Source organism: Chrysemys picta, chromosome 1 (assembly GCF_011386835.1).
Source record: "Chrysemys picta bellii isolate R12L10 chromosome 1, ASM1138683v2, whole genome shotgun sequence".
NCBI classification, from domain to species: domain Eukaryota; kingdom Metazoa; phylum Chordata; order Testudines; family Emydidae; genus Chrysemys; species Chrysemys picta.
In genome coordinates this window covers 27,953,387-27,967,922 of record NC_088791.1, presented here as the reverse complement: position 1 = coordinate 27,967,922, position 14,536 = coordinate 27,953,387, and the positions used below count along the sequence as shown (strand labels likewise).

The 14,536-nt window shown below is 41.7% G+C and overlaps 1 protein-coding gene across 14 annotated transcripts in view; it reads left to right on the top strand.

Moving 5' to 3' along the window:
* SRPK2 (SRSF protein kinase 2) overlaps positions 1–14,536 on the top strand; it is a 255,110-nt gene that overhangs the window by 98,033 nt on the left and 142,541 nt on the right. For 2 of the 14 annotated variants that reach the window (XM_065559982.1, XM_065559998.1), the window contains one exon: positions 4,789–4,893. The exons of 11 other annotated variants lie outside the window; for them this stretch is intronic. In XM_065559982.1, the coding sequence (XP_065416054.1) occupies positions 4,868–4,893 (26 nt within the window). In that variant the 5' untranslated portion in view covers positions 4,789–4,867. Of the gene's footprint in view, positions 1–506; positions 640–4,788; positions 4,894–14,536 lie in introns of those variants that run through there. One more of the 14 variants, XM_065560060.1, reaches the window with a different exon arrangement.

Here is a 14,536-nt window from a genome sequence, read left to right as displayed (position 1 = left end):
TCTTCTACAAAAACACATTTTTTTCACTCAGGGCCCTTTATTCAGAGTAAGTACTCTACTATCTTCCTTGTGACTAACCACAGCAGATCCATCTCTTGATTCCTACTTACCTATTCAGTTCCTTAGGTCACAAGCAACAAGGACTTTAATCACTCAGGACTTCATCCATCCCCTGGTGCCTCTAAGGTAAACATTTCCTCCTCCCCTCACACACCTCCACCCCTGCCTTCTGGGATTTTAGTACATTAAAATATTTCACATTCCAATATGAGAAAGAGAGTCCAAACGCTGTCCCCATATGGTTAGTCTCAAATTTTATCTAACTGCTTTTCACGTAAGGATTATTACAGGGCCTTAGTGGTCTAGAAAACCATGTCAAAGAAAAGGAATCTGTCATTATTCTCGGATTACTCTGGTTTCTTCCAGAAGTAAAAGAAATGAAAGTCCCACAGAAAGAAATCCTCTATGCGCAAGAAGCAAATCCTTGTCTTTCTCTTTATCATTAGAATTCCAAAGTCGAGGAGAACATAGAAAAGATCCAGAAAAAATTCCTCTCCAAATGTGTATGACACTAAACTTAAAAGCCCTTGACATCTGGTCAAATTTGCTGAAGACATAGACTCAAAGCAAGAGACGAGGGTAAGACAAACTTATGGTGTTCTGTATCATCACCAAAAAAGGCTTAGCACTCTTTTACATTCTGTCTTTGAGAATGTAATTCTGGTCTGGTGAGAGTGTTCCTGCAAACACAAATGGCTCAAAGAGGAAATAAATTTTATAATGTATCCAAACAGAAAGCAGACTGACGCTTCCAAAATGTGAGGTAGTGGCCGTGAAGAATACAGTGAATCTGGTTAATTGTGATTTTGTGTTTGGAAGGAAAATTCTTTCCTCAAGGGCTGATAGAGAGAAGGATGAAGCAGCATCTACTGCTCTCAAGCATGGCCTTCTCCTGCTTTGCCGGTGTTGTTAGAGAGACAAGGTGGGCGAGGTAATATCTTTTATTGAACCAACTTCTGTTGGTGAGAGACACAAGCTTTTGAGCCACAAAAAGAATGACTACACAGCAAAGAGAAACCCGTGACAGGCTTGTGCTAGCCGACTTGGGCTTGCGAAGCTCAGGCTGTGGGCATAGGCACCAACTTTTCTTGGCACCAGTGGGTGCTTGCCCCTGGCCCCGCTCCAACTCCACCACTGCCCCAACTCCGCCCCCTCCCTGCCCCATTGGACTCCTTCCCCAAATCCCTGCCCCGGCCCCACCTCTTCCCACTTTCCCCCTCCTCCCCCCTCCCTTCCAGCTCTTTCCGCCGCGAAACAGCTGTCTTGTGGCGGCAAGCGTTGGGAGCTAGGGGGAGAAGCAGGGACGTGGTGTGCTCAGGGGAGGAGGCGGAGCAGAGATGAGCTGAGGCGGGCAGGGCGGGGAGCTGCTGGTGGGTGCAGAGCACCCACCAATTTTTCCCCGTGGGTGCTCCAGCTCCAGAGAACCTACGGAGTCTGCGCCTATGGCTGTGGGGCCATTTAATTGCTATGTAGACTTCCGGGCTCGGCTGGAGCCCGAGCTCTGAGACCCTACTATCCCGCAGGGTGCTAGAGCCTGAGCTCCAGCCCAACTCTGGAAGTCTACACAGCAGTCAAACAGCCCCGCAGCCTGAGCCTCATGAGCCCAACTCGGCTGGCATGCGCCAGCTGCGGGTTTTTCTTTTCTGTGTAGACATACCCACAGAGCTCTTCTTCAGGCCTGGGAAAGGAACTTGCAGCATCACAGCAAAATGCAAGGTGGAAAAGATTGTTTGGGATAAGTTCTTAGCACATATTGTAAGGGACCGTTCAAGATTGTGTGGCCCGTTAATACCTCTGTAGTCATAGGATAAAAAGAAGGGGTTAGTGGGTTACAGATTATTGTAATAAACCATAAATCCAGTGTCTTTATTCAGTCTGTGATTTTTAGTGTCTAGCAGAGTAATGCATTTAATGGGCTACTCTACCTTGCATGATCCCTTATAGTATATGCTAACTACTTACATGAGCAATGCATTTGTAGCTGTTCCACCTTGCATTTTGCTGTGATGCTGGGAGCTTCTTTCCCAGACCTGAAGAAGAGCTCTGTGTGGCTTGAAAGCTTGTGACTCTCACCAATGGAAGTTGGTCCAGTAAAAGATATTACCTCACCCACCATGTCTCTCTAATAACCTGGGACCAACACAGCTACAAATGCATTGCTTATGTTATGTTAGTGCTGTTTAAAGCCCTCCCTCTAATAGAAGTAAGTTGCTAAAGACAGCTCTGGACAAAATACTCCTACCTAGCTCCCTCTGCTTTGCCTCCAGGCAAATAGCAACAAAAATAGTGATTGGAAGATATATGTGTATCAGATCCTGGAAGTTTCTGACCAGAAGAAATCTTTTCCTTTTTCCAAGACCATTATTAATATAGACATTTTTCTGTTTTTCTGCCTTGTCACATTCCCAATGATCTTTGCCAATGTGTTAATGACAGCAGCAGCTGTCAGAAGAGGATTCACATCAGTTCCTTTCTTGACAATGTCCTGATTTGAACTTCTAAAGATCTACAATTAACTCAGGATACAAAGTCCATGAATCTCTTATTCCAAGTTTATAGTCTCCTTATAAACTCCAAGAAGAGCCAGTTTATTTTGAAGTGTTGTACAATTTGATTTAATCATTACCCCAACTCAATTTATAGAGAGATGTGTCTTTGGAAAGGAAGACTCAAGATTCTTTCACTAATCCACCCTCTGCATACTTGACCGTCCTCCACATTCCAGACACCCTCAAGCCTGTTGCGGATGTTCATCTCACATTTATATTTACTGTCTTGGACAAGGCTCAATACACAGCGCCCATAGCCATTACTGCTATCTAGTTCCCCAAACACCTGCTCCTGCACTTGTCACAAAATTTCTGTTTACCAAGAGGTGATCTTATTTCTAGAGTAGTTTCTTCCAAGGTTTGATTCAAGCTAGAATACCCCATCCTGGAATCAGATGTCAAAGTAACAGATGTCACACACTTCTGATGCAAAACCCATTCAACTCAACATACAGTAAAGAGACATTGATATGTATGGCAGGCATCCTGGAGCATAAATTGGCTGGAGTTAAAGACGATCAGTTTAGTCCTTCAAACCCCATAGATAAAAGTGGGGGAAAAACCAGGATGTCTTGGTAATGACAGTCAATAGAATGGATCTGGCCTATGTAAAGAAGCAACAGGATATCAAATATCCCTTCTTTGAAAGAAAGCAATGTCTTTGCTAAGCTGGACTGAAAGAGCCCGACATCAGTCTGAACTTTGATTGTCAAGGGAAAACTCAGCTCCATGACAAAGTGGCTAAGCAGGCAAAAAGCAGATCCAAAGAATGCACCAGTCAGTGTTCAGCTACTGACATTTATATTTGGAGTTCCAGGAATGGATCTCTTAATTTCATAGGGGAACTGTAGGATAGTTATGAAATTATAGAATTAAAGTTAGTTTAAGTTTGGTTACGAAAATAATATACTGTAACAGCTTTGTTATCTGGCATGTTGGGGACATGGGGGGTGCTGGTAAGTAAAAAATTCCGGTTAACTAAGAGGGAGGAAGTTTCGGTGTGGGAGGGGGCTCAGGGCTGGGGGTTGGAGCATGGGAAGCGTGGGGGGCATGGGCTCTGGGAGGGAGTTTGGGGGTGGGAGGAGTTTTGGGGTGCTGGATCTGGGCGGTGCTCACTTTGGGTAGCTCCCCACAAGCGGCGACATGTCCCTGCTGCTCCTAGGCAGAGGTGCGGCTAGGTGGCTCTGCACACTGCCTCTGCCCACAGGCGCCATCCCCACAGCTCCCATTGGCCACAGTTCCCAGCCAATGGGAGCTGCGGAGCCAGTGCTTGGGGTGGGGCGGGAACAGTACACAGAGCCCCGGTGGCCATTCCTCTGCCTAGGAGCAGCAGGGACATATCGCCGCTTTCGGGGAGCCATGTGGAGCCAAGTAGGGAGCCTGCCAGCCCCGCGCCATCCAGACTATAAACTGAAGTTTCAATGAAGATCAGAAATGCTGGTATTTAAAATGTATAAAGAGAGCCATGAATCTGAGGGTTTTTATCAGGTTGGGTCCAGTCATGCTGGGGCCATTATGAAATGACTCTTCTCTGGTCTGATCCATTTGTAAGTATGAAACTGATCAGATACTTATAAATATTTTATTATTGTATTGGATGTAGTAATGCTTATTATTTAGACTTTAGACATGTGTATAGCAATTGTATAGGTATCATTTGGCTTTCGGATTAAAGAAAGGAATTTCTGATTAGTTAATGTCTGGTGATGCCTATGTTTTTAATATTCATGAGTAATAATTCCAACAGAATGGTGACCATGAAGGGACCCCACAGATACTAATTTCAGTTGCTCTGAATTCTTGGAAACATACAAGATAGTTACCAAAGAGGTAACTTGGTCCTCTGTAGGGTTTTCAAATTAAAGGGAAACACAGTAACATAAAGAGAAGTGGTTGGTGTGGTAAATACTGGGGTGGTGGAATTTTTAGCTCAGCGTGGTGGCAGTCCACTAAGTGCTGTTGAGATTTTAAAGAATAAGAATCCCTGGGTAGCCATGGAGAATATGGTATCTCTGGTACTTTCTTAAGTAATCACAAGGCAAAGAAATAGCAGATCAAGGCAAAAGTTTTACAAGGACTGTATTTAGTCAGTACAGCCTTGCATGCAAAGTGTACTGAGTTGATGAATGAATGCAAAAAGCATATAAGATAAACTTAAAGCTGTTGAATTTTTCTCTAGACACCAGAAACAAGGAGCAGTTGCCCTGGATGCAGATTATCAACCCTAGCCAAGATTGCTGTATTCATTTCTACCAAGAATGCTCTTTTCTAGGGCTGTTAAAAGGTATTGTTGGGGCTTACCCAATACAGCATTAGAATGTGGTGCTGCCTCAGTTTCCCCTTGTTGGAGTTCTCAAAAACTGCCCTGTGACACCTGTGTAAGTCAAGCACCCCTTTCTGTGGTCTGGTTTGTAAAAAGAATGTTCCTTTTTTTTGGCCCAGCTGGTTAGCCAATATTCACATCCTTGCCAGATTCTTTCTAAAGGAAACAGAAACTAACTGTATAGTAGGAATTTCTTTGATGCAGTCCTGTTTATTTGGAAAGAATGTTCCCAAAGTCCTGTTTCTCGGAACGCAGTATAAACAGTAGCATGTAGTGTCCTGTCTCACAATTTCCAAGTCTGGTTTTTCAGCAAGGCCTCTGCTAAAAATAAGCTCTGTCTCTCGTCTTCTTCCCAGGGCCAGACACATGGCTGTCTCTCTTGCTTTCTTCAACTTTCTGCCTCTCACACACACAGATGCAATCAACAAGTCCCTTAGCTTCTGTGTTTTACAGTCAGTCCTACTAAAATTCCTCTGCCCACACAAAGCTGACTTGCCATGTGGCCTGTTACCTGGGGCAGTGGCTTCCTATTGTTTCCAGCTATCACTACTGCATAGAGAGGCATGTAATTGTTCCTCCTATTTAGCATAAATCCAAATCATCACCTGGGACTAGGCAACTAGGTACATGGGCCATGTCACTCTATTATTATTTTTTTGTATTATTGTATTGCTTTGGAGCCCTAGTCATGGACCAGCACCCCATTGTGCTGGGTGCTGTACAGACACACAACAAAAACAGTTTCTCCTCATGCAGCTTGCAATCTAAGTATAGACTACATACAACAGATGGAGACAAACAGGGGAGTACGAGTAAACAACGAGACAGAATTAGTCAGCATAATAGGCAGCGGTGTCTGTACACTAGCATTGAATAGTTTTTTGGGTTTTTTTTTCCATCCTAACAAAAATGAGCTTTGAGGAGGGATTTGAAGCTGAGTAATCAGGTAGCTTTGTGGATGTTCATGGGAAGCATTTCCCAAGTGCGAGGGACAGCCTGGGAAAAAGCATGGAGGTGCGAGTTTGAAAATTTAACAAATGGGTCAGAGAGAAGGATGTCACAATAATTGAGATGATGAGCACTTGGACAAAAAATTTAGCTGTGTGGATGGATAAGAAAGGCTGTATCTTAGAGATATTATGCAGAAAGAATCTGCAATACTTAGGGCTGGTCCACACTAAGCCCCCAGTTTGAACTAAGATACGCAACTTCAGCTACGTGAATAACGTAGCTGAAGTCAAAGTATCTTAGTTCGAACTTAAAGGTACTTACTGCGGGTCCACACGCGGCAGGCAGGCTCCCCCGTCGACTCCACCTACTCCTCTCGCGGAGCAGGATTACCGGCGTCGACGGCGAGCACTTCCGGGATTGATTTATTGCGTCTAGACAAGATGCGATAAATCGATCCCAGAAGATCGATTGCTTGCCGCCGAACCAGCAGGTAAGTATAGACGTACCCTTAGACATAGTATGGATGTGAGGGACCCTAGGGAGAAGTCCAAGTTGAAGATAAAGCCCAGGTTATGGGCCTGAATGACAGGCAGGATGATGTTTTCCACAGTGATCGAGAAAGGAGGTAGTAGAGATGGCTTGGGGCAGATGATTAAGAGTTCTGTTTTAACCATGTTGAGCTTGAGCTGACAGCTAGACATCCATGAGGAGACATGCTGAGATTTTAGTTTGGACAGAAGGGGACAAGTCTGGAATAGAGAGGTAGATCTGTGAGTTGTCACCATAGAGGTGATAGTTATCTAACTATGTGTTTGTGGATGAGATTACCCAGAGATAAGGTGTAGAGGGAGAAGAGAGAGGGACCAAGGACAGAGCCCTGTGGAATCCCCACAGAAAGTTGTAAGGGGGTTGAGGAGGGTCCTCCAAAGTACATGCTGAAGGAGTGATTAGGGAGATAGGAGAAGAACCACGAAATGAAGCCAAGGGAGGGCAAGATTTCAAGAAGAGGCGTATGATCAACTGTGTCAAAAGGCAGCTAACAGGTCAAGGAGAATGTTGGGTGTACTACTGTTTCTGAGCTTTGCTTCAAGACGTTTTCCACTCATCTCATCCAGAACACCTTGTCCAGTTCTGGGAGAACACTTTATCCACTTCTCTGGAATCCAAGGAATCAGTTCAACTCCAGACTTATCACTGAGGTTTCTTTATTGGCATAAAATCAAACTACACTTGAGTTGAGCAGGACATAATCATGAATCATCTAATGTATACACTTACACTTAATACCGTTGGTTGATACATCATATCACACACTTAGATTGGTCTACTAATTTTTGTAACCAATCCCTGTACAGATGATGAACTGCCCATAAATTGCAAGGTATGCTAGTAAGTAAAGCTGCATCTGCAAGTTTATCACACGTTGCTCTTTTTACTATTTCTTAATCTACTAACTACATATTATTTACAAGGCCACATCTGACTTTATGCTTTGTCTATTGTGAGCTTTGTTTCCTTACTTCTCTTCCTTCCTTCTTCTTGCATTGCTCATGCAAGGGCTACAAGCTTAACTAGGCTGAGGTCAATTGAGACTTTGGCAAAAGCAGTTTCATTGAAATTCCAGGAGTGGAAGCTGGAGTGGAGAGGAACTAGGATGGAATTGGAGGAGAGGAACTCCAGACAGTTATTGTCAAACGTGTGTTCAGTGATCTTAGGGATGAAAGGGGGAGATGAAGTGATAGTTGCAGAGGCAAGTGGGGTTAAGATGGGTTTTTTTAAGATGGGAGACACTACAGCATACATGTATTGTGAGAGGAAAGAGTCAGAGGCGAGTGAGGTTAAGAAGAGTAAGGGAGAGGATGAGAGTCTGCATGAGGGAAATCAGGATGGGATGGGGTTATTGGAGCAAATGGAGGAATTAAAGGAGGAGAGCAGATGAGAAACTTTTGTGTCTATGATGGGAGAAGGAGGTGATAGAGAAGGGGGAAGAGAAGGCTGAGAGGAGGGGGAATGTGTGACAATTTGGGAATCTGTATGACTTAAGAATTTTATGTGAGATTTTGGACTCTGTATATAACTGTCAGACTGAAGATTCTATTTTAGACATGGTGGCCTTTACTTTTTCTGTGATCCTGTTAACCTCCAGGTTGGACTGAAATTCCAAGGAGTAGTGATACAGGGCTGGCAATAGAAGAACATTGACTTAAGTCATCTTCCAATGAAATGTGATTTCTTTAAATAGGCAGGCTCATCTCTCCTGATAAACTAGTTCTCCTGGGTAGGTCACCTAACAACAAAGTCATCTAGTAAGAGACTGATCCAGGAATCATCAGACAGAGGGATTAGAAGGTTATAAAGGTCAGGAGTTGATCTATTCGGGATCAGCGCTGGTCCTTGAGGCCTAAATCAGGTGGACTGTAGCACTCCATTTCTGTGAAGGGGTAACAGACTGAGGGTATGTCTACACTACGAAATTAGGTCGATTTTATAGAAGTCGATCTTTAGAAATCGATTTTATACAGTCGATTGTGTACGTCCCCACTAAGTGCATTAAGTCGGCAGAGTGCATTCTCAATACCGTGGCTAGCATAGATTCACGGAGCAGTGCACTGTGGGTAGCTATCCCACAGTTCCCGCAGTCTCATAGACTCATAGACTTTAAGGTCAGATGGGACCATTATGATCATCTGGTCTGACCCCCTGCATGTTGCAGGCCACAAAGCCGTCCCTACCCTTTCCCTTGACTCTGCTGTTGAAGTCCCCAAATCCTGTGGCTTAGTGACTTCAATTGGCAGAGAACCCTCCTGCTAGTGATCCCTGCCCCATGCTGCAGAGGAAGGCGAAAAACCTCTAGGGCCTCTGCCAATCTACCCTGGAGGAAAATTCCTTCCCAACCCCAAATATGGCGATCAGTAAAACCCCGAGCATGTAGGCAAGAGTCTCCAGCCTGACCCTCATTGGCCATTATACTATTTACCTACCAAGGCACAGTATTCATTTGACTAAAATCATGTTTTTCCATTAAACCATTCCCTCCATAAACTTATCTAACTTAATCTTGAAACCAGACAGGTCCTTCGCCCCCACCGTTTCCCTCGGAAGGCTGTTCCAATATTTCACCCCTCTGACCGTCAGAAATCTTCGTCTTATTTCAAGCCTAAATTTCCCCACAGCCAGTTTATATCCGTTCGTTCTCGTGTCCACATTAGTACTGAGCTGGAACAGTTCCTCTGCCTCCCTGGTATTTATCCCTCTGATATATTTAAAGAGGGCAATCATATCCCTCCTCAGCCTTCGTTTGGACAGACTAAACAACCCGAGCTCCTCTAGTCTCCTTTCATACGACAGGTTTTCCATTCCTCTGATCATTCTAGTGGCCCTTCTCTGTACCCGTTCCAGTTTGAGTTCATCTTTTTTAAACATGGGAGACCAGAACTGCACACAGTACTCTAAATGTGGTCTCACCAGCGCCTTATACAACGAAGCAGCACCTCCCTGTTCCTACTAGATATTCCTCGCCTAATGCAACCCAAGACCGCATTGGCTTTTTTCACTGCCACGTCACATTGTCGACTCATAGTCATCCTACGGTCTACCAAGACCCCGAGATCTTTCTCCTCCTCTGTCACTTCTAACCGATGCGTCCCCAGCTTGTAACTAAAATTGCTGTTAGTCATCCCTAAATGCATCACCTTACACTTTTCACTATTAAATTTCATCCTATTTCTGATACTCCAATTCACAAGCTCATTCAAGTCTCCCGGCAGAATATCCCTATCCTCCTCCGAATTGGCAATGCCTCCCAGCTTTGTGTCATCCGCAAATTTTATCAGCCCACTCCTACAGTCGGTTCCGAGGTCAGTAATAAATAGATTAAATAAAATGCTGCCCATTGGAATTCTGGGTTAAGCTCCCAATGCCTGATGGGGCAAAAATGTTGCGGGTAGTTTTGGGTACATGTTGTCAGTCTCCCCTCGCCCCCTCCCTCCCTCCATGAAAGCAACGGCAGACAATCGTTTCGTGCCTTTTTTCCTGGGTTACCCGTGCAGACACCATAGCATGGCAAGCATGGAGCCTGGTCAGCTCACCACTGCTGTTGTGAGCATTGTAAACACCTCGCGCATTATCCTGCAGTATGTGCAGAACCTGGCTAAGAGATGCCAGCATGAGGACGATTGTGAGGAGGACATGGACACAGACGTTCCTGAAAGCACGGGCTGTGGCAATTGGGACAGCATGGTGGCAGTGGGGGTGGTTGATACAGTGGAATGCCGATTCTGGGCCTGGCAAACAAGCACAGACTGGTGGGACCGCATAGTGTTGCAGGTATGGGATGATTCCCAGTGGCTGCGAAACTTTTGCATGTGTAAGGCCACTTTCCTTGAACTTTGTGAGTTGCTTTCCCCTGCCATGAAGCACAGGAATACCAAGATGAGAGCTGCCCTGACTGTTGAGAAGCGAGTGGTGATAGCCCTGTGGAAGCTTTCAACGCCTGACTGCTACTGATCATAAGGACCACTGATTCATTCAGATCCAGGGAATCTCTGACTAGCAGCCAGGATGTTAGAAGGAGACAGTTGGCAGAGAGAGTTTATTCTGATTCAGAAACAGTATATTCATATACTAACGTGGGGAAAAATTAGTGGCTCAGAAGGTTGATGCCAATAATACTTAGTCCTGCCTCAGTGCAGGGGACTGGACTAGATGACCTATTGAGGTTCCTTCCAGTACTACATTTCTATGATTCTAATGTAGTAAAGATTGTGTAAATTAGGTGCTTGATGCACCCAGATCAGCTAAAATTCCATATATTTTAGATTTCTTGAAGGATTTTTGTGTCATGCTCAAAATAACATCTAATGTAAGAGTGTCTTGGCCATCTCCATTATTATAAAAGTAAACAATCACACATTTCTTTTAACCCTCAAATTAAAAGTATTTTTTCTGCTAAGTCTCAAAGAAGCTTATGAAACAGGACAGTGGAAGCTCCACTATGTTTTAGATGTGCTAACAAAATCTCAGTTTGGGAACCCTTTCATCAGTATCCTCCTACTACCTTTTCATTAGGAATTCCATTTTTAGGAGCAAGATAAAACCAAAAAATCTCCAAACTGGGAGCTCTGACATGGAATCCCAGTTTTGCACTTTCCATTTTGTGACGGTGGAAAGCCATTATCCCCAACATAAAAACTATGTTCTTTCATTTGCAAGTAACAGTTCTTCCCTTCTCCTGTCTCAAGCCACTATATCTCAGGGAAGAAGAATGGTATTTATTCAATGTGTACAGAGTGATTAAAAATACTTAATCATGAAAGAAACATTAGAAAGCTCTCTTTATTTTGTACTATCCAGCACTAAGGGCAAACAAAGTATCAAAATCCTTGATCTCTAGGTGTCTGAATTGTACATTAAAGAGGCTTGCAAAGCCAAGGGCTTTACGCTAAGTCAGTCACAGCTCATTAAACTAGAGTCATCTTTATTCTATGAATACAAAAATCCTTTTCTTTCTTTGAAAAAATTTGTAAAGTGGCGACGTGGACATTCCTACACACAGTCTCCAGACACTGTGTTAGATGTTCAGGCCTCAGTGGATGCAGTCAAAATAAATAAATCTAATTTTCTAAATAGACTTGCAACCTTTGAGGTTTCTCTTTCTACTTAATGATTTCTGTGCTCTGAATGGCCAGGTTTGCCATTCTGTTGCTCCTTTGGTGAGAATCAATTAATTTCTTAATCAGGCTTTTTTGGGCTTCTTCTGCCCTGTAGAAATATATCTTGGGGATTGTGTTTTGGGAACCAATTTATGTAACATATTAAGTTTTTGAAGTATTGTATATTTCAGCTCTGGAAGCAGTCTCATGTGGAGGTTTTCCCAGCTGGGCAGAGCCAAGCCAATTTGCTGTTACTGAGAGTTCTGGTCATATGTCCTAAACTGTAGTAGGAAACCCAGCTTTTGGAATGGGCTTTGCTGCTCATGATTAAAATGGTCATCTCAAATATTTGCTTATAAAACCTTTATATCACAGTACATTTCACTATCTTGTTTTATATATATGTGTGTGTGTGTGTGTGTGTGTGTGAGAGAGTATATGTGCATACATTCTAGTGCATCTTTCTATGCAGACATTTCAGTGTCCCATAAACATTAACGTGTTTATCTCTATACCACCCTTGTGATGTAGCTAAGTAGTAGTATTGTCATTTTATGTATGGGAAAACAGATTCAGAGACGTGATTTATCTAAGATCACCTAGTACATGTATGGAAGAGCTGGGAATAGACCTTGGGTCTTCTGATTCTCAGGCCTATGCTCTGTCTATACCACTACCCTTCTTCTCAAATTTAAAAACACAGTAACTATGTAAGCTTATTAAAGTATGGTTTATATTCTAATTTCTTAGGCAATTGAAAGGACCTAGTGCTTTAGTTTTTCAACTAACTTGAGCATTGCCATCAGAACACTAGGAGGTCTTTATCAAATCAATTTAAGAAAAGGGCACTAGATTATTATCATCTACCTTGGTATTTCAATGACATTCACCATGAATGTACCATAAAGAACAGTTAAGAAAAATAGAGATCTCCCTAGTGGTTTCTGTTCTTCATCTGTCGTAGGTTCAGCAGCTTTGCTCACTGATTTTTAAAAAAATATTTTTTCCTTTCCTTCCTGTTGTAAATCCATGTCTTTAATTGTTACAGGAAGACTTTTTTGCAAAATTATAAAACTATTAGATTGTGGTGATGTAGCCTCTCCTAGCCCCATGATTCTATTACCTAGCATATTACAGCCAAGCTAAACAGAATTTATGCCTTTTCTAGGCATTCTCCATCTTTGTTCGCTGGTAAGTGTTGGTTTTAAATAATTCTGTAGTGTTGATTTCTATAGAAACTGCTGTTGTGAGGTAACAGGCAAAGTGTAACAGAGAGTCTTTTTCATAATTAGATAAAAGCAATTGTCAAAACTAAAACAACGAGAAGTCCTTGTGGCACCTTAGAGACTAACCAATTTATTTGGGCATAAGCTTTCCTGGGCTATAATCCAATTTTGTAGTGTAGACATGCCCTAAGCAAAGATGCAAGTGGTACAACTTTTAGTAGACATCATAGATATTACTCAATATACCATTTTTCTAACTATTACAAAGAATGTTGCCATTAAGTGAGAGAGAGTGTGTGTATGTGTTAGGTTTTAAAAAGAAATAATAACAGTGATAAATATCTTTGTAACTGACTCTTTTCCCTTGGTGATTATGGACATTATGCCTATAAAGTTGATGCAAATGTAGCTTTAAACTAGATTTTGGTTACTGCTGCTCTGATATATCTGGCAGATATAGTTAATTTTAACAAAAAAGCTAAATAGTCAAGTTTGTATTTAAAATTGTCATGCTTATCTGGGATGATTTTCCAGTCTGCAGATTGAGAAAGTGAAATTAAAAAAAAAAAGTACATTTTTATATTAATTGTACATAACAAACAATGTTTAAAACAAAACTAAAAAGGAAAACAAAATGAAAAATGGCCTGAGGCCAAGACAAACTCATAACCCAAACAAAACTAATATTTAAGGTTTAAACTCATAGACTTAGCTACTGGTGGGCCCAGAAAGGCAATGTAAAGATGGCACCTAGTTGTACTTTGTACTTAACAAGCCTTTCAGTTCACATTTAAGACCTCAGTGTTGGATGCCCTTGTGCCTTTCCATTGGGGCCTAAAACAGTAAGATCTGCATCCTTTACATGACTCTAGGAGAAACCAAATTTTCCCTTTTGTTTACTTTTTTCTTCTGTGCGCACATATAGAGATATACAATATGCACATATAAATATTATGTAATTACCACACTATGTATCCTCTATTAATTTGAGTTTGTAAGCAGGTTTTTATTTTGAAATTAATTTAAGTTGACTTATAAATATTGGAAATCAATGTGAAATTTCTACTGCAATTTTTGTTGTGCATTTTTAAAATTGTACTCAACTGGATGTTGATATATTGGTATATTTAAGGACATAATGTACATGAATGTAATGTTTTAAATGGAATTTGTAAATAAATAATTAAGATGTTGTGATGTTATGATGTAATTAGGTTCAGTAATAATGTAAACATGGAGAGGGTAATATACTACACACAAGAGATGCTAATGTTGTTTTGTTAAAAGATTTTCTAAAGATTTAGCTTTTCTTAAGGACAGGTTGTTTTTAATGTTTTTTTCCATGTGGAACATACAGTATACCTTGTGTTTTTTCATATGATTAGTGAAAAGATATATTGCATATGTAATTTCTAAAGAGAAGAGTCTTTTACATTTTCAGTCTTTCTGTATTAAAAGAATGTTTGAAGAATAATATAAGTTTTAAGGAAAATGCACCCTTTTCCCTCTTTATAAAATGCAAATATAATGGATTATGTGAGTGTAATGCATTAATTTCAAATTTAGCTGTTGAATATTTCTTATTAAGACCTGGATAATAAGATGTGTAATGTTCTGAATTAAACAAGGTGCATTAGTTTACTACCTTTGTTTGAAGCAAAAGTGCCAGATTAAGATATGTATTTCCATGTTACTACCCTCACCCTCAAGGTACTGGATCATGATAATATCTAACCAAGGAAAGCATGATGTAGCTCTCTCTAGAACTCATCAGTG